Below are 18,266 nucleotides of genomic sequence, written 5' to 3'. Positions count from 1 at the left end.
CTTTCTTGATAAAGTCTCTTAATCGTCTTCTTTTTGGTCAAAGCTGAAACCCTTCAATTTCTTTATTACTGTTCCCTCTTCTGCTCCAATATTCATCCCTCTGACTGTTCTTGTCAATATCATTAGGATCCTCTAGCTTGTTCACACCCTTCTAAAGGTATTTTGAAACGAACTAGATAAAAGAAATCCAGATATTAGAATTGAAATACTGCAACAAACAAAACTCCAGGCTGACATGGATAGACTGTGCTTTGGCCCTTGCAAGTTAAAATTATTGTCACATTCCTTAATCTAAGAGGTTTTGTCAAATCTCTTTGGGCTGCAAGTCGCATAAGGCGCTGGGGCTGACTGCAGGACTCACTCCTGTAAGCATGCTGCGGCTCCCATCTCTAGGACTGGAATAAGAAAGAAGCTTTGTTACAATCTCTGCACCCTCCACCCGCAGAGATCCAACTGCAGTAATATTTGTGGGTACAGCTCCAGAGATTACTTCAGACTCCAGCCCACTCCTAATTTAATATGGGGCTTGTTGACTACTTACCAGTGGATTTCTTTTTTGCTTTATTATGGTCTTGTTTCTAATAATCTAATTATTAGTATTAATGAGGACAGAAGCCAGTACTCACAGAGCTGATATTGTATCTGGCACTGTTCCAAGAGCTTTCCATGGTTCTGTTCAAACCAATAACCCTATGAAGTAGGTACAATTATATTCCATTTTACAGACATGAAACAGACTGGGGCTTGGAGAGATTAAGAGACTTTCCCAAGGATTTGAAACTGGACAGACTCATGTTCCAAAGTCCTTGTGCTTCATCACTATACTATACTGCCTCCCTTATAAAAAATATTTAAAACGGGAATATTTGTAATCACTAATATAGTTTGATCTAAATGCATCGTTTTCATTCTTAGAGAGCAGGTGATTGCGCCTTCTAGCTCCATTTAGCTAGTGAAGGGAGACACCTGGTGGTGATCTTGTTTTTTAAAACTTTTCATTATGGAAAATTTCAAGCAAATACAAAGTAAACAGAAGAGTATAATCCCTCCTGTACCTATCACCTGGCTTCGACAATTATGAACATTCTGCCACCCTGTTATCATTTTTACCTCCACCTACTCTCCATCCTCTCCCCACTTGATTATTTTTTATGGTTCTTTTTAAAACAAAATTTACATGTATCATAATGTACAACATTGTAACCATTTATCTTGACAAATAGATACACCCATGTAACTCAGAGTCCTCTCAAGTTAGAGTATATTTCCATCACTCCACAAATGTCCTTGGCCAGGCAGTCCCCCTATAACCAGGCAACAATTGTTGTGATTTTCACTGTCGATTAGTTTTGCTTGTCCTAGAATGTCATATAAATGGAATCATACAGCATGCAGTCTTTTGTGTCTGAGTTCTTTCACTCAGCATAATGTCTGTGTCATTGTGCATACCCGTCATTTCTCTTTTATTGCTGTACCCATTCTATTGTATAGATGTTCCACAACCATTCTCCAGTTGATAGGAATTTGGATTGTTTCCAGTTTGGGGCCATCATGAATAAACTTAATGTAAACCTTCATGTTCCAGTCTTTTTGTGGACATATGTCTACATTGCTCTTGTGTAAATACTTAGGAATGGAATTGCTGGATGAAAGGGTAGAGGTTTGGTTAACTTCATTAGAAACTGCCAGACTTTTCCCCAGTGATTCCGTCGCGTTACCTTCCTGCCAGCAACGTACGAGAGTTCTGTCTGCTCCACATCCTCGCGAATGTTCTATGTCGTCAGTCTTTTTCATTTGAACTCTTCTGGTGGCATCTCATTGCGGTTCTGATGTGCATTTCTCTGATTACTAATGATGTTGAGCACTTTTCTATGTGCTTATTGACCATCTGTCTATCTTCCTTTGTGAAGCATCCATTCAAGTCTTTTGCCCAATTTCTTTGTTTTTTTTTTTAACTGAGCTGTTGGAGTCTTTTATTCTAGATACAAATTCTTTGCAGGTATATGGTTCATGAACATTTTTTGGCCAGTCTGTGGCTTGCTGATTCATTTCTTAGCAGTATCTTCTGATGAGAAGGTTTATATTTGATGAAGTTCTAATTTCTTTTTTTTGCCTCTTACAATTATTTGTGTCCTAAGAAAATTTTGCCTTTCTCTGGATGCAAAGATATTCCCCTCTATTTTCTCCTAGTAGCTTTACGGATCTTGCATTTATATCTAGATCTAAAATCCAGCTCAAATTAATATATATTAACTCTATATACTTATATATACATATATAAATGTATATAATATATTGTACAATATATTTTATTGTATAATATACATATGTATGTAGTCTGATGTAGGGGTTGAAATGCAATCTTTCCTTATAGATATCCGGTTGTTTGTACACCATTGGTTGAAAAGATGTTCCTTTTCCGCACCAAGTTGTTTTGGTACCTTTGACAAAAATCAGTTGACACACAGTCTTGATTATTTAAAGTAATGTGAGTCCTCTAGCTTTGTTTTTCTTTTTCAAGATGGTTGCAGCTATTCTAGGACCTTTGCACAGCCATATGTGCCAGGTGTCCATTTATTGTCTCTCAGATCCAAATTCACCATTCCATACCTGCTCTGGGATAATGAAGTGGACTCCTTAAGCATTTCTCCTTGAAGAGGGCATAATGTCAATCTTTGTCACTAGAAGGTGCTTGGAGGACATTGCAATAGCAGAAGGGTTCTCCTCACGGCTCCTTTTGCGATGTTTTGCCTTTCCTTGCCTTTCAGCTGCTGTCAGCTGCACAGTGGGATGTGGCGGGGCGGACATACACAGACTGTGTACCCAGAGCACGGAGTCCCTTGTGACTTTGCAGCCCTGGCCTGGTGACCACCTTGCCACAGTCCTCCCAGTACAGACATCACACACTTCCAGCCCTCCTACCCACAGCAGCTCCCCACTCCCTCTGCACACCCCCAGCCTCAGCTTACCTGAGCCCTGGAGAGCTGTTTCCCGCGGCCCTCCCAACCCAAACAGGGCAGCACCAGGTCTCCCGCCCAGCGGTGATCTGGCTCCCTTTGCTCGTCTGTTCCTGGGAGGGTTGTTCTGCTGCCTGGTCTGGCCTTAGTAACCTAGCAAGATTCTCCACCATCCAGCGGGCTGCCGCCAACCTTCTCCGGGGAGGTCTGAAGCCCAGCCTTTGGGAGGAGACCCTCCAAGTTTGTCCTTTGTTGATGTTGAAATACTCCTCTGCAACAAGGTAGTCTCCTTCTGACCAACGTTCTCATCACTCATCTGGGAATTACATAGCAAGTTTAGGCAACTAGCATTCAGTGAGTACATCATGGTCAGGGAAGCAGGCTATAGGGCCAGGCTATCTAGGTGCATATCCTGGCTCTGCCTTTTGGCAGGTCTTGGACATGTTTTATAACCTCTCTGTCCTCAGTTTTCTCGCCTGTGGAATGGGCGTGATAAGAGCATAGGGTCAGAATGAGGATCAATAGAGATAATGCATGTCAAGCATTTAGTGTAGTGACTAACATAGTAAATGCTCAGTTCCTGGCAGCAGCTGCTGTTACTACAGTTATTGCTTTTACTATCATTACTTGTATCCCTAACTGGATCATAAATGCTTAATGAAGAGAGCATAATTTGATCTCTGCTCTCAACTATCCCCAGGGTTTGGGATCTTGCTATTTCCATTTTAGACGTGCAATAAAAATGACAGAATAAGTGAGTTGCTGAGGAATGTTCTGTTTCCTGTAGAAAGAAGAAGTGGGGCGGAAGCACATTCGTCTGCACATGGAAGGCGCGCTGACTGCCCGGGACAAGGTCGGGGTGCAGGATTTTGTGTTGTTGGATGCCTACACCAGTGAATCTGCTTTTCTGGACAATCTTCGCAAGCGTTTCAGCGAGAACCTCATCTATGTAATGTAACCCATTTCTCAGCTGTTTTTCCTAGAGTGGTGGCTCCCTTCTGGTCTTGTCTCGATGATCGTGAACAGTATCACTCTAATTAGGTTAGCCGTTAAAGGGGGGTGTCGAGGGACCACTGTCAGGTGCACTTTGATTCTTTGAATTAAGACTTTTATGTCTGCTGGTGCCAGAGACCCAACTTAAATCGGCCTAAGCTGCAAGAGGGAATCTATCAACCTATGTAACTTCAGGGTCCAGAAATAGATCTAGGGTCTAGGGTGATGTCTTGAGGACTCTTTCCCATCCCTCTGCTTTCTTTTGCATCAGTTTCCTTCTGGAGCAACCTCTCTGCATGGTGGCGAGGTGGCTGCCGGCAGAACCAGGCTGATATGTTATCTTCTTAAAGCTGCTACTGAGCAGGGAGCAAGTCTTCTGGCAGACGGACGATGGTTGGCTCTGATTGGCCCATGTTGGGTCATGTGTCTATCTCTGAACCAATCCCCATAGGTAGAAATGAGGAATATTCTGACTGGCCAGGCTGTTCCCAGGCCCACTTCTAGAGGTGAGGGATGAGGCCAGTGGCCCCCTGACCTCATGATATGGACCGAGAGCTGGAGAAGTTCTCTCAGAGGAATCTGTTGGAAGAAGGGGGACTTGATGCCAGGCAGGCAAAAGTAAGAGGTGTCCACCATATCCCAGGAATCTTCAAGGGTCAAGACTGCAGTACTTTACCAGAACTCTGTTCAAGTTGGTCTCCTTGCTTCTAGTGGTCAATTTTTATTAAGATCTCCATTTATCACTCCACCTTGGTTTGATTGGTCGATTTTCAGGTAAATTCCTTTAAGGGTGCACTCAACAGTGTTTCTGTGTGTGTGTGTGTCTGTGTAGGTGGGTGTGTTATTGTTTACTTTTATTAGCTTTTGCTAAGAGTAAATGAGATGATCAGAAGCAGTTTAAAAATATTAAAAAATAAAAAAAAATTGTTTTCTTGTAGTTATTTTGTTTGTAATAGTGCCCGTGGCTTAGTCTACATGTGGAAACCAAGGTTACCAAAAGAAACAAGCAAAGTGTTTCTCAGAGTATACATTTTTAATCGTGGAAATAGATTTCATCTATAAGTTTATGTATAAGCAGAAGAGAAATAGTATGGTTTGGGGCAGGATAAGTGGGATGATAGGATCATCATGGATAAACGAAATGTTTCCAATCTGAACAGGTAAATTTCAGAAACTGTGTTCTATCCTGGAAGATTTCTACTGATGGAAGCGGTGCAGAGTTTTAGTCAAAATACTCATCTGTGATCCGGTTCTCTGTTTGACTTCGTCCTAGAGATTGGAAACAATAGTTGGAATGACTTTAGCATAATTGAATGTAGGCTTGAGTACCTCCAGTCTTTGAGACTCTGAAATGAAAAGCAACAACAAACTCAGAATCTGAAAACACCAGATATATTTTTTATACCATTTTTAAAGGTTACTTTCCATTTACAGTTCTTACAAAATATTGGCTCTATTCCCCGTGTTGCACAATACATCCTTGAACCTATCTTACACCCAGTAGTTTGTACCTCCCACCCCCAAACCTATATCTTGCTCCCCCCCACCTCTCCCCACTGGTAACCACTAGTTTGTTCTCTATATCTGAGTACCAGATGTTTTTTTTTTTTTTTAATACTGGGATTTTAAAAAATAAATTTATTTATTTTACTTATTTATTTTTGGCTGCATTGGGTCTTCGTTGCTGCGTGCAGGCTTTCTCTAGTTGCAGCGAGCGGGGGCTACTCTTCATTGCGGTGCGGGGCTTCACTGCAACTACTGAAGCCCACGCACCTAGAGCCCGTGCTCCAGATGTATTTTTAAAGGAGCCTAAATATTTATTTTTATATATAAGAGCTTAGAACTTTTATTCATAATCATATTCCAAGAAGCTTTCTTTAGTGGCTATATTACAAATATAAGTACTTCAAACACTTGAATATTAGTTGAATCCAACAGTGAGATCTAGAGAAATAAATGCCAGTAGTGGGAGTGTTTGCCCAGTTTTAGATGGCAGGTATATATGCTTGCCCTGCTTTCACTCAATCACCAGAAAGACCTTTGTGAAACATGAATCAATCAGATCATGGTGTATACCCTCAAAGTCATCTTTTTTACATAATAGTTCAGGGCAGTGTTTCATTTCAGTAGCGGGGAGTGGGCTCTCTGACATCCATTGCATGTGGAATGAACCCCCAGTTCCTGACACCCTGCATGGTCTCAACTCACACCCTCCCCAACATCCTCTCTACCATTTTCTAGTCTCCCCTCCCTCGCTGGCCTCCAATGCAGAGCCACACGTGTCCCCTCAGCCTGAGATGCCCTTCCTGCCTACATTTTTCATGACGGGCTCATCATCCTTCAAATCTCAGCTCAGATGTCATCTCCTTAGAGAAGCCTCCCAAAGCCCACTAGCTAAGGTGGCCTTCCTTAGTCATTCACTCACTCATTACTCTATTTATGCCTTTCTTAGCACACTAATTGAAGCAATCTTGGTCCCTTGGCTGTTTGTCTGCCCGCCTGTGCCATGTAGGTTCCATGACAGCAGAGACCCCCCTCCCCACCTGTCTTATTTATCGTGTTATAGTCCCAGCACTGAAGGAACACAAGGGGATTATAGCACGTGATGGTCTTTTGCTGTAGCCATTTGCACCCCGAAATTCCTCACTAGTGCTTTGGTCTATTCCTCTAGACATATATTGGGACCCTCCTTGTGTCTGTGAACCCATACCAGGAGCTTGGAATCTACACTGTGAGCCAGATGGAACTTTATCAAGGCGTCAATTTCTTTGAACTGCCACCGCATGTGTAAGTAGCACCCATGAGGTCAGCAATAGGAGTATTTTTCTCTCTTTCTACCTCTCTTTTTTCCCCCTCTCTCCCTTCACCCCACCCATTCACCTACCCACCCACATACCCACCCATCCACCTATTCACCCACCCACCCATCCATTCATCTACCCACCCATCCATCTACCCGTCCGTCCGCCTACCCATCCATTATCCATCCACCCAACCATCTACATCCTTGATGCATGCTCATTAGGTTGTGTATCTCACTTAAACTGCTGCCTTCTTCTGAAACAAGTCTTTCAACAGAGTGGAAAACATCAGCAGATCATTATCAAATCTAAGCTTAAATATGATGAGAAGTAGAATCTTTGTATGGCTCCTGAGAAATCTAAATGTGGCTAGAGAGGTGTCTTCTCTTGGAAATGGATTGCTATAGTGCCTTCTACTGGTACCTGAATGTCATGGCAGCTGAGAAGAATGCCCATTGGTAGGAACTTACCAGGGCTGCAGATCCATAAGAAAAGCAATTTCCTGCCTGGTCTATATGTGACTTGGGCTTTGCTGAATTTCCCAGTTCTCCTCCTTGGTCGACTTCTGGGCTAATATTTAGGTTCTCCCTTCATTTTTCTTGGTGATTCACCTATTCTACTCCCAAGGCATTTATGAACCTTTGTGCCTCACCACCACCAGTGATTTCTGAAATACCCAGCTTTCAAACTCGGCCACATACTAAGATTATACCCTTGGGAGACCTTCATGCTTTGCTTTCTGATCTTGTAGATAAAGCCCTTATACTAGTTTTACCTCTTGTCCTAAAGCTATCACAGAACTTTTCAAATCTTTTTGGTTTCCTGCCTCTATACTCTTAGTACTTTAGGTTTTGAAGGGAAGAAAACACGAGATCTTATATCTATTGAGTTACTCAATATTTAGACAAGATGTTATTTCCACCTACAGTTAATAGAGCATCTCTTGGGGATGTAACTTAGTATGTAACTTATTCTTATAAGAAATGTTGATAGATTTTTAAAAAATTGGTAAATTTTGAAAAATCTTTTTATTCCTGCCCCAATTCTTCACTGTAACTCTTCTATTGTTAGAGTTTTGATATCTAGTACACTCTGAGTGATCAGTCAGTGGGTCATGGTGAAGGTTTGCTATCTGTCTGAACTAAGTGCCTTGTACCACAATCTGGACGTGGCTTCTGGGAGGAAGGGTACTTTGTCCTCCTGCTCTGGTGGGCATCAGAGTCAAGGGAAGGAGGGTTATAGTCACTTCCATTCCTTGCGTTTCTGTCTCACTACTTCCCCAGCTACGCCATAGCTGACAACGCTTACCGCATGATGTGCTCTGAGCTAAATAACCACTTCATCCTCATTTCTGGAGAGAGCGGGGCAGGGAAAACGGAGGCCTCCAAGAAGATTCTCCAGTATTTTGCAGTGACCTGCCCAATGACTGAGTCACTACAAATAGCCCGTGACAGACTGCTACTCTCCAATCCAGTGCTGGAGGTGAGCGATCTTTGAGGACCTAGAGAGGGCAGTTCCAGGGAGGTCACTAAGTAAGAAGAATCTTCTGTTCGGGTAGGTCGGTCAAAATGGGCAGGTCTGGGAGTTAAGAAGAGGGCAGTGGATCACATGGGTAGTAGTATTGTGGTTGAAGGGCGTGACCTTGAAGTCCAGCAGGCATGGAGAGTAACCCTGGGGCAGTCATGCACCAGCAAGCTTCTGCAATCACTCCCCATCTGGAGAATGGGTCTACTTATAGTACCTACGTCTTAAGAGGTTTTGAGGATTAAACAAGATGAATGCATAAAAAGCACACAGCAGAATTAGTAAGCACTAAAATAATACTCTTATTATTCATTAATATTTTTATTGTTTAATTAAAATCATTTTGATGATTATTATTTCTACTATTGCAATTCACTGACTTGCTGGATGATTTTGAACACGTTATTTTCTCCTGTGTTTTGGTTGCTCTTTGTGTAAAAGGGTGTTTATGGTTGAAGGGATTTTCCCAGTAGACCTTTGGGCTGAACAGTTTACATCTTTGATATAGGAAGGTGTCTGGTGATGGGGGCCATTAACTGTGCCCTTCTAGAACAGCAAGAGTCTAGGGTCCTATCTACCTCTCCTTAGGCCATTTCTAATCTATTCCTAGATTGGATTCTAGGGAGAAGATATTTTTCCCTTCTTTTCTCTGGGTCCAACCCCAATATCTGGCATCAAATCCTCTGTAAATAGTGATTCCTTCTTAGAATATAAAGTATGGCTTTCATTCCTGGTTCCCCCTCCCCTCCTCCAATGAGCATGTCATTTAGGGTCAGGAATTCGATGAGCATGGCGAATGACTTAAATGGCACTGAATGACACTTAATGTCATTGAGTGACACATTAAATGACACTGAATGACACTTAATGACTTAAATGGCAGTGAATGACAATTTGGTTCAGTCTCCCCTCCCTTTGTATTCCAAGGCTTTTGGAAATGCCAAAACACTCCGGAATGACAACTCCAGCAGATTTGGAAAATACATGGACATACAGTTTGACTTTAAGGTACACTGAAGCTCCTATTACTGCTTCACGGGGACCCCTTAACTTGCCAGCAATGGAAACCCATCTCAAAGCACCTTAAGGGAGGAAGGGCATTTATTGGCTCAAAAAGTTGAAAAATCCAGGATTAGTGCTAGTTCTAGGAAATGCAAATAAAGACCACGATGACATATTTTACTATGTGGGCAAAAATTAAGAAGTCTGATAATACCAGGTGTTGGTAAAGATGTGGATCATTAGGAACTCTTACACATTGCTGGCAGGGAGTACATTGGTACAGCCCATTTGGAAAACAACGTATCATCTTGTGATGTCGAAATCACATAATCTAAGGTGGAGCCATTCCACGCCTGGAGATATTCCTACAGATGTGCAAACATGCCCACAACAGCACTGCTCGCGATGGTAAAGGGACTGGAAAAGAACCAACACATCTCGAGAGAGCTGAATGCCCATCGACAGGAGAACGGCCAAATTGCGGGATGCTCACACGATGAGATGTTTTATGGCAGTGAGAGCATGTGACCGCCAGCTACACACAATGTAGATGGGTCATGAGAACGTGAAAACATTCCAAACTTGAAAACATTCCAAAGTAAACATTGAAAACATTCCAAAGTAAAAACTTGAAAACATTCCAAAGTAAACAATATATTGCTTATGTGTACATAATTATATGACATGGGTTGGCAAACTTATTTGAAGAGGGCCAGATAGTAAATATTTTTAGGCTTTGTGGACCATACAGCCTCTGTCTCAACTACTCAACTCTGCTCTTGTAGCATGAAAGTAGCCAGAGACAACACATAATGAATGAGTGTGGTTGTGTTGTACACAGAGTTTAAATGAGGCTAATGCAAGTAAGAGGGGTAGACAAAGTTCTCAAGGACGTATAATTCCAAGTGACAAAGTGACACTTAGGCTAGAGAACAGTAACTGGCTGGGCGTTCAGTGTAGTGATGAGGACAGACTGACTCAGGGTTTCCCAGAGGCTGGAACATGGGTTTCTGGTGGTCTGTGCATAGACTTTGAAAAAAATTTAATAACGATATATATTTTTTCACTTTTTATTGAAATTCTACACATAGTAAAAAGGACACTAATCATGCATACAGCTTGATAAATTTTTACATATGAATCTACCTGTGTAACCACCACTCAGATCAAGATATAAAAATTTCTAGCACCTAGAAGGTTCTCCTACCTGTCTCTGACAATACGCCCCCTTCCCAAAGGTGATCGCTGTTCTGACCTCTATAATCACAGATTCATTTTGCTGCTTCTTGAACTTCAGAAAAATGGAATTATACAATTGTTCTATTTTGTGTTTGGCCTCTTTCAGTCAACATGTCTGTGAGATTCAACCATGTTGCTGCATGGAATTGTTCATTTTTTGATTGCTCGACTTTTATCACCATTTATCTGTTCTCCTGTGTTGGACATTTGGGTTGTATCCAATTTGGGGCTATTGCAAATAGTGCTGTGAACATTCTTGTACCTCTTTTAGTAGATATAAGCACACTCCTTTATGTTGGGTATATACTCAGAGGTGGCATTGCTGGGTTCTTACCAGCAATGTTATAATTGAGAGTTTCAGTTTTTCCACACTCTTGCCAACATTTGGTATTGTCAGTCCTTTTAGTTTTAGGCATCTGGTGGGGTATAGTGGTTTCTCACTGTAGTTTAAATTTGTATCTCCCTGATTTTTAATGAAGTTTTGCCCGTTGGTCATTTAAAGACCCTCTTGTATGTTAAAGTCTTTTGCTCATTTTTAATTGGGCTGTCTGGTTTTTTTTTCCTTATTGATTTGCAAGTGTTCTATATATGTCCTGGAACACAAACCCTTTATCGGATATCTTATTTAAAGCAACAATTAAGACAAGTGTGATATTGGCACAAGAATATATAAAGAGGCTAATGGACCAGAAGAGAGTCGAGAAAGACCCCTCCCCCCGCCCCGCTCACGTATATGGTCACCAGACTTATGACCAAAGCACCACTGTGATTCAGTATGCATAGAATTGTCTTTCCAATAAATGGTGCTGGTCAACTGGAAATACATATGGAGGATAAAGAGATCTTTGGCCTCAACTTCACCCCATATACAAAAATTGAATAATGATGGGTCATAGTGCTAAACGTGGATGGTAAAAACAGTTGCTTCTAGACGAAAACACAGAAAATATCTTCATGACTGTGGGCGTAGGCAAAACTCTTTTTGAAACGGAACCCAGAAAACACTAATCCTAGAAGATCGTTAGATCAGACTTGATTCAAATTCAGAATTTCAGTTCATCAGAAGACACCAGTAAGAGAGTGGTTTGATTATTGTTTTTTTTTTCCCCAAAATTTTTTGCTCTCTGTTGAAGGGCATTCCTGTAGGCGGGCATATCATCAGTTACTTGATAGAAAAGTCTCGAGTCGTCTATCAAAATCAGGGTGAGCGGAATTTCCACATCTTCTACCAGCTGCTAGAGGGTGGAGAAGAGGAGCTCCTTGCTTACCTGGGACTTGAGCGAGACCCCCAGCTGTATAAATACCTCTCACAGGTTGGAAAGACCAGCACCTGGTTCTGGTGGCCCTTTAGAGGGGGGGGAATCAGGGGTGTTTGGGGGACTTCTGTGGGATGTTCAATAACTTTCTCATTACCATTGTGGAGGTATTCTACTGATTGGTTTCTTGACCCCTCCTTTTACGCCTGGCAGGTATATCATCTTGGTACAGTAACCAGTATCTCGGTGAGTGGTTCTCAGCCCTGGCTGAAGTTAGAATCACCCAAGGAGCTTTTGAAACACACAAATGCCTGGGCTGTACTTTCCAGAGATTCATATTTAATTGGTCTAGAGCAAGACCTGGACATCAGGGTGGTTTTATTTATTTTTTTTATAATCTTTTTTATTATAAACATTTTCAGTTTTCAGAAAAGTTGAATCGATATCATTACATGCCTCACTCACATTAAAAAATTATTACCACTTTGCTATATCTGCTCTATCATCTAACTTCTGCTGAACCATTTTAAAGCAATTTGTGATTTTATGGCACTTCCGTCACAAATAATAATTCAGCATGTAGCTTCTAAAAATAAGAGCATTTTCTTATACTGTGCTACCATATTGAACCTTAAAAATTAACAATAATTTCCTTATATCATCTACTAACTAGTCCGTAGTCAAATTTTCCATTGTCCTCAAAATACTATCTATAGCAGTTTCTTCCAACTAAGATAAAATCATGCATCGGTTATTATGTTTCTTTCAATCTAGACTCTTACTTCTTTTCATAAAATTAACAGTGTGAAGATGCTAGAGCAGTAGATTGAGATTAAATATTTTTGGTAAGGACACTGCATAGATGCCCTGCGTAGGCATCCTGCATCATCTCAGCAGACACATGTTGTCCATTGCTTCACTGTTAGTGATGAGAATTTGATCACTAGGTTAAGGTGGTGGCAGATCTTTCCACTGTAGAAATATTTTCCATCAGGGTTGTTTTAAACATTCCTTGGTGATTAAATGCAATTCAGTGAATCCCCTGGATATTCTAATGCACAGCTGAGATGAGAACTTCTGGTCTAGTGTGATAGAAACACACTGTCTATCTCTGTCCACAACCTATGGTACTTCATTCTGCTTTCAGAACTAGCTTGGAAAAGACTTTTTGCACCTTCCTGCCTTCCATCCCGAGAACTGTTTTCTGCGAAATGAATGAGCGTCCTCCCTTACAGAAATAGTTCAGACCATTTCTATGAGCAATCCTAGGATGTAGTGTTGTACAAAGTGGCTTCCAGAATTTAACTTCCCAGCACTAATTTTTCTGCAACCAGCACTAGGGTGTGGGATGGTCAGGATCTATAGCACCTCTCAGTGTTTGATGTCACCAGCACCTTTTTGCCCCAAGATTTTTGGATTTTTCTCTTCTCTCTGGGCCTGGCTTGAACGGAGGTCACTTGGCAGAGTACAAAGCAGGGACATCATTTAAGAAAGAGAGCCAGGTCTTATAAAGTGAATATTGTAAAATGAAGACCAGCGTATCATAGTAAATCATGGAGGAAAAGATGACTTGATGGAAATTTATTTTGAAAAATGCAGCTAAATCAGGAAGATAAAAGAATCTCATAATCTCATTTTATACTTAACAAACTTTGTACTAATTCTCAGAACAAAGAATAAATCAAATTTGATTTTTTTTTTCTTTTTGAGGACCTCATTTTTCCAACAGAGCTGTATGGGAGCATCACCTTTGGCTTTTCATAGCATGATCAGAGGATCAATTTCTTACACTCTTTGAGGACCTCATCCATTAAGGATGGATTTCATCCATTTAAGAGGACTTCATTTATGTAGGGCTTCTCCTAACCATTCGATTATCAAATCACTCTCCTTGGGAATGTATCATGCCTTTATCCTTGCAGATTTTTTCTGGCCTGATTAATTTGGCCAGATCCTCATGCCACAGTGGCTTTGGAAATGGCTCAGGCAATTCACAAGTATTATTTTGATCGATTTCATATTCTCCTGTAACTTTGGCAAACTTTGTGACTGCTTTGCAGTATATTTGCACTGCTTCCAAACCTCTAGGTGTCCTCTGAGGACTGACTTAGACGAGCTCTGCCCTTGGAGAGGCAAGTGCAGATGTTGCTAGTTGTGTGGGCAGGGATATTTGGGAGGTTGCAGATTTAACACTGGCCAGTTCACTGGTGAATATTTTCATGGTATGACACCTTTGTTTTCCCCACGCAACAAGGAACTCTTTTAAGATAACAAATCTTCAGGTAATCAGGAAACTAGGAATACTCTGTACTACAAAAGCAAAAAAAAAAAAACCCTCATCTAGAAGGTTTCCTCTTTAATTTGTGATATTGGTAGTCTGTTACTTATTTAAAAGACAGCCTCTAGAGTTAATGGGAAAAGTCTTATTACGCTTCCTGTAGAATCTGTGTTTCTCTAGATGCCAAACTTTTATTTCCTTGAGTGAAGGAAATCCTGCAGTGAAGTTTCTGATGTTGGTTGCTAAGTGTGTCAAGATTGTTTTCTGAATTTAAATACTGTCATTTTCCTGCATGTTTCAGCAGATATCTATTGAGACAAGTGTTTCCAATTTATTCAGCAAAAATGGCAAGAAAACCTATTTTTAAAAACACACTAAAGATATACCACTAATATGTAACTTTGAAAGTTTTCCCAGACAGATTTTTAAACAAAATTACAAATAAATTTGAAAAAAGCAGCAGTTGGCAAATCGTCAGGTGGTAAACAGAATAGAACCCATTTTTTTCACAGCTCAGAACATTCTAGAACTAGCTTTTTCGTGCTTGTAGAGAAAATCATTTTGATTAGGAGTAGGTGTTTATAAACCTAACTGTCCTTATAAAAATGCTGTTAAGTGACCCAATTCTGTGTCAACAGGGCCACTGTGCCAAAGAGTCGTCTATTAATGACAAGAACGACTGGAAAACGGTTTCCAATGCCTTTTCTGTCATCGATTTTACTGAAGATGACCTTGAGGTATGAGCCCCCCGAGGGCAGAGATGCCAAGGTCAGGTCTGGGATTGAGGAAACCATCCTGGTTTCTTGGTGATTACACGGTAGGGTTGCCAGATTCAGCAAATAAAAACATAGGACACTTAGGTACATTTGAATTTCAGATAAACACTGACTTGTTTTTTAGTAGAAGTATATCCCAACATTGCATGGGACAAACTTCATACTAAAAATTAGTCATTGCTCATAAATACACTACCATGTGTAAAATAGATAGCTCGTGGGAATCTGCCGTATAGCACAGGGAGCTCAGCTCAGTGCTCTGTAATGACCTACATGGGTGGGATGGTGGGGGGAGGGAGGTTCAAGAGGGAGGGGATATAGGTATACATATAGCTGATTCACTTCATTGTACAGCAGAATCTAACACAACATTGTAAAGCAATTTTACTCCAATAAAGAAAAGAAAAAATAAATAAAAATTAGTCATTGCTTACTTGAAATTCAAATGTTAACTGGGCATTCTGCATTTTATCCAACAGCCCTGAATTTTCCCAGTGTTGGGTGCCAGCAGGTGGTCATGTTTCCTCTTCCCCTTAAACCCAATCTCAAATATTTAATCCCCTAGAACGCTAGGAATATCATTTATTTATGCTTCTATATTGGAACAAACTGGACCAAACTGTAGGATTTATAAACAGTTTGTTTTTACATCTTTTTGTCCTTGTTTTCTGGGTGGGGGGGGGATTGTTAAACTATTGATCTTTCAAGGACCAGGATATAATTAAAAAATATATATATATATGTGTGTATATATTCACATATGTGTGTGTATATATATATATATATATATATATATATATATATACACACACATATATCTGGGATCATGACATTGGAACATTAGATTGGTGGGGAGGCACAGGGTGATATCAAAATAGCAGTGTCTTGTGCTGGAGATGAGTGAGGCATCATCCTACCCTCCGCCGAGGCTCTTTCCCGGCTTCCCTTAATATCTGGGCAAGGAGGAAACTCCATTCGTTCTGTGAGCTCCAGGCTGGAATTCAGGGGCGGGGAGTTCTCTCTCGGGTATCTCCTCTGATGACATTTATCAATTAGGCGGCCACCGTCTTCTCTCCCTGCCCTCCTCACCACTTCCCACATTCCTAGAATCTCTTTGGAATTATTGCCAGTGTCCTACACCTGGGGAACATCTGTTTTGAAGAGAACCAGCAAGGCTGGGCCTCCATACCAGACACCCACGAGATCAAACGGATTGGCAAGGTGATGGTCCAACTTGGGAGAGCCCCGGTGCGGGGGGAGCAGACACTTTCAGAGATGGAGAGGCGGGGGAGGGGAGTGAGGCAGCCGGACGCCCATGTCCCAAATGGCTCACATCGTGTTCTCCCAGCTGACACTGGTTAGGAGGTTTAAAGAGCATGGGGGTAGATGAGGGAGTGGGTAAAATCCAGTTGGTTGAAAGACCAAATATGATCTGTTTTGCATTAAAGCACAATTAGTAGGGCAGGTACACCTGGACCTGGAAACTCTTTATTAGTGAGTAAAGTTGGGTTACTGAATGGCATTTTGATTTCCATTTATTCAGCTCCTAGGGGTCCACCCATGGGTCCTTCTGGAAGCTCTCACCCATAGAAAGATTGAAGCCAAAACGGAGGAGGTAAAAATGGCTCTGGGTGGAAATGTACCTGCCCTTCCCACCACCGCTGCCAGCAGGATGGTGGCCCTAGGGGAGGCCAGACCCCTGAATCCTGCCCACCAGGTCCTGTGTGGTCCAGCTTCTGTCAGCATCTCCTGCCTTAACTTCCCCATCCCCCAACATCCCACCATCACAAGCTCTCTGTGCCTCACGCTCGCCCTGCCTTCCCTCCACAGTCTTTGCATATGCTGTTCCCTCTGCTGGAACACTTTTCCCTATGCTTCTTGTAGTTAACCCAGCCTCATCCTTCAGTTCCCAGGGATCATTTCTTCAAAGTCCTTTCCCTGCTCATCACACCCCTACCCTAAAGCACCATATGTATCTCCTTATAGCACTTGTCACTCTCAGCTTGAGAGCAACATGATGCTTCTTTGTGTGACTTGTTGAATGTCCCCCTGCCAAATGTGAGCCCACAGAGGCTGGAACTGTTTGTCTTAGTCATGGCTGTATATCAGCACAGTGCCTGGCACTCAAGAAATAGAATAAACAGCACAGATGGGAGGGGCATCTTTCCCCAGCAAGCATCCTTCCCTAGTCATCTTTAAAGCCTAGGTTGAACACTCAGGAGGCTTTTTAATTTTTTTAACCTCTGTAAAGATGTACCTGTCGTTCTTCTCAGGTGATATGCCCATTGACGCTAGAACTCTCTGCCTACGCTAGAGATGCAATGGCAAAGGCCGTTTATGGACGAACATTTACTTGGCTGGTCAACAAAATCAATTCCTCCTTAGTGAACAAGGTTGGTCCACACACATTGGGTAATGTGCTCACTAACATGGTAATGTTTTATAACCAATATCTTTACTCTAAAGAATTTGTGAGAATTGACTGTATGCTCCTGGTGGGCAGGGATGGTGTCTTTTCACGTCTACATTTCCAGTGTCTAGCACACAGTAGGCTCACGAAAATGCATGCTGAATGATCTTGGCTGTGTGTCCCCAAGTGTGGGACACACAGCATTTCAAGTATGCCAGGTGGCTTTAAGTATACACAGAAGCTTTTCCTTTTAACAGTATATTTTAATGTGTATAAGAAAAAACAGGCTGACTCCTTCGAATTTACCCTATGGGCATGTTTCCTTTTTAAGTGGAGTTATTTAAATTAAAAAGGAAGTTTACTCAAAGCTGGAAATGAAGGAAATGATATGAGGGCAATGGGGTACATAGATGTGGTGAGACTCAGGGAGGAAGCATGCAAAGGACAGATTTGGATACATTGACTCAGTACATCATATACAATGTTAAATTGTGTCCCTTAATAAAAAGGCATGCTCTCTTTAAATAGCCATCCTTGCCAGACAGCACTTGGTCCTCTGTTGAAAATGATATGCAAAGTATCTGCCTTCTCTCCTGGATAAACATCTCCTTCCTGCTGTTTATAGCTTCCCTCTTTCCTTCCCTCCCTCCCTCCCCTCCTTCCTTGTTTTCTCTTCTTTTTCTCTCTCTCTCCTCCTCTTCTTTTCTCTCCCTCTTTCTCTATCTTCTTTTTTTTTTTTTTTGAATTGAATGTGGGATTGGGAGGCTGAAGAGGGCTGAAGCAAGGAAGTGAATCGGAAGATGAAGGTTTCACTGCTCCGGTGACGGATAAGGAAGCTGGGATGGGATCTGGGGAGGCTGCAGGCAGGAGGAGGCAGGCTGCGAAAATTATTTCTACCCTAAGGTTCTTCTGTGAGCCATTGCTGGAGAGAGAAGGCATGAGATTGACAGCCAAGTCCCAGATTCGGGGACAGCTACCAGGTTTTGAGTGTCACAAAGTAAACAACCTTAACGATTAATGGTGTGTGTTA

At 41.7% G+C, this 18,266-nt stretch overlaps 1 protein-coding gene across 1 annotated transcript in view; it reads left to right on the top strand.

The window, feature by feature from the left end:
* Positions 1-3,750: 3,750 nt before the first annotated feature.
* Positions 3,751-18,266, top strand: part of MYO1H (myosin IH) — a 43,956-nt gene continuing 29,440 nt past the window's right edge. The window contains exons 1-9 of the mRNA XM_068562261.1: positions 3,751-3,906; positions 6,622-6,737; positions 8,035-8,233; positions 9,203-9,283; positions 11,650-11,829; positions 14,689-14,787; positions 15,934-16,047; positions 16,370-16,441; positions 17,100-17,219. Of these exons, the coding sequence (XP_068418362.1) occupies positions 3,781-3,906; positions 6,622-6,737; positions 8,035-8,233; positions 9,203-9,283; positions 11,650-11,829; positions 14,689-14,787; positions 15,934-16,047; positions 16,370-16,441; positions 17,100-17,219 (1,107 nt within the window). The 5' untranslated portion in view covers positions 3,751-3,780. The remainder of the gene's footprint in view (positions 3,907-6,621; positions 6,738-8,034; positions 8,234-9,202; positions 9,284-11,649; positions 11,830-14,688; positions 14,788-15,933; positions 16,048-16,369; positions 16,442-17,099; positions 17,220-18,266) is intronic.

Source organism: Eschrichtius robustus, chromosome 14 (genome assembly GCF_028021215.1).
Source record: "Eschrichtius robustus isolate mEscRob2 chromosome 14, mEscRob2.pri, whole genome shotgun sequence".
NCBI lineage: Eukaryota > Metazoa > Chordata > Mammalia > Artiodactyla > Eschrichtiidae > Eschrichtius > Eschrichtius robustus.
Note: the sequence above shows the minus strand (reverse complement) of the source record. Positions and strands in the feature narration are given on the sequence as shown.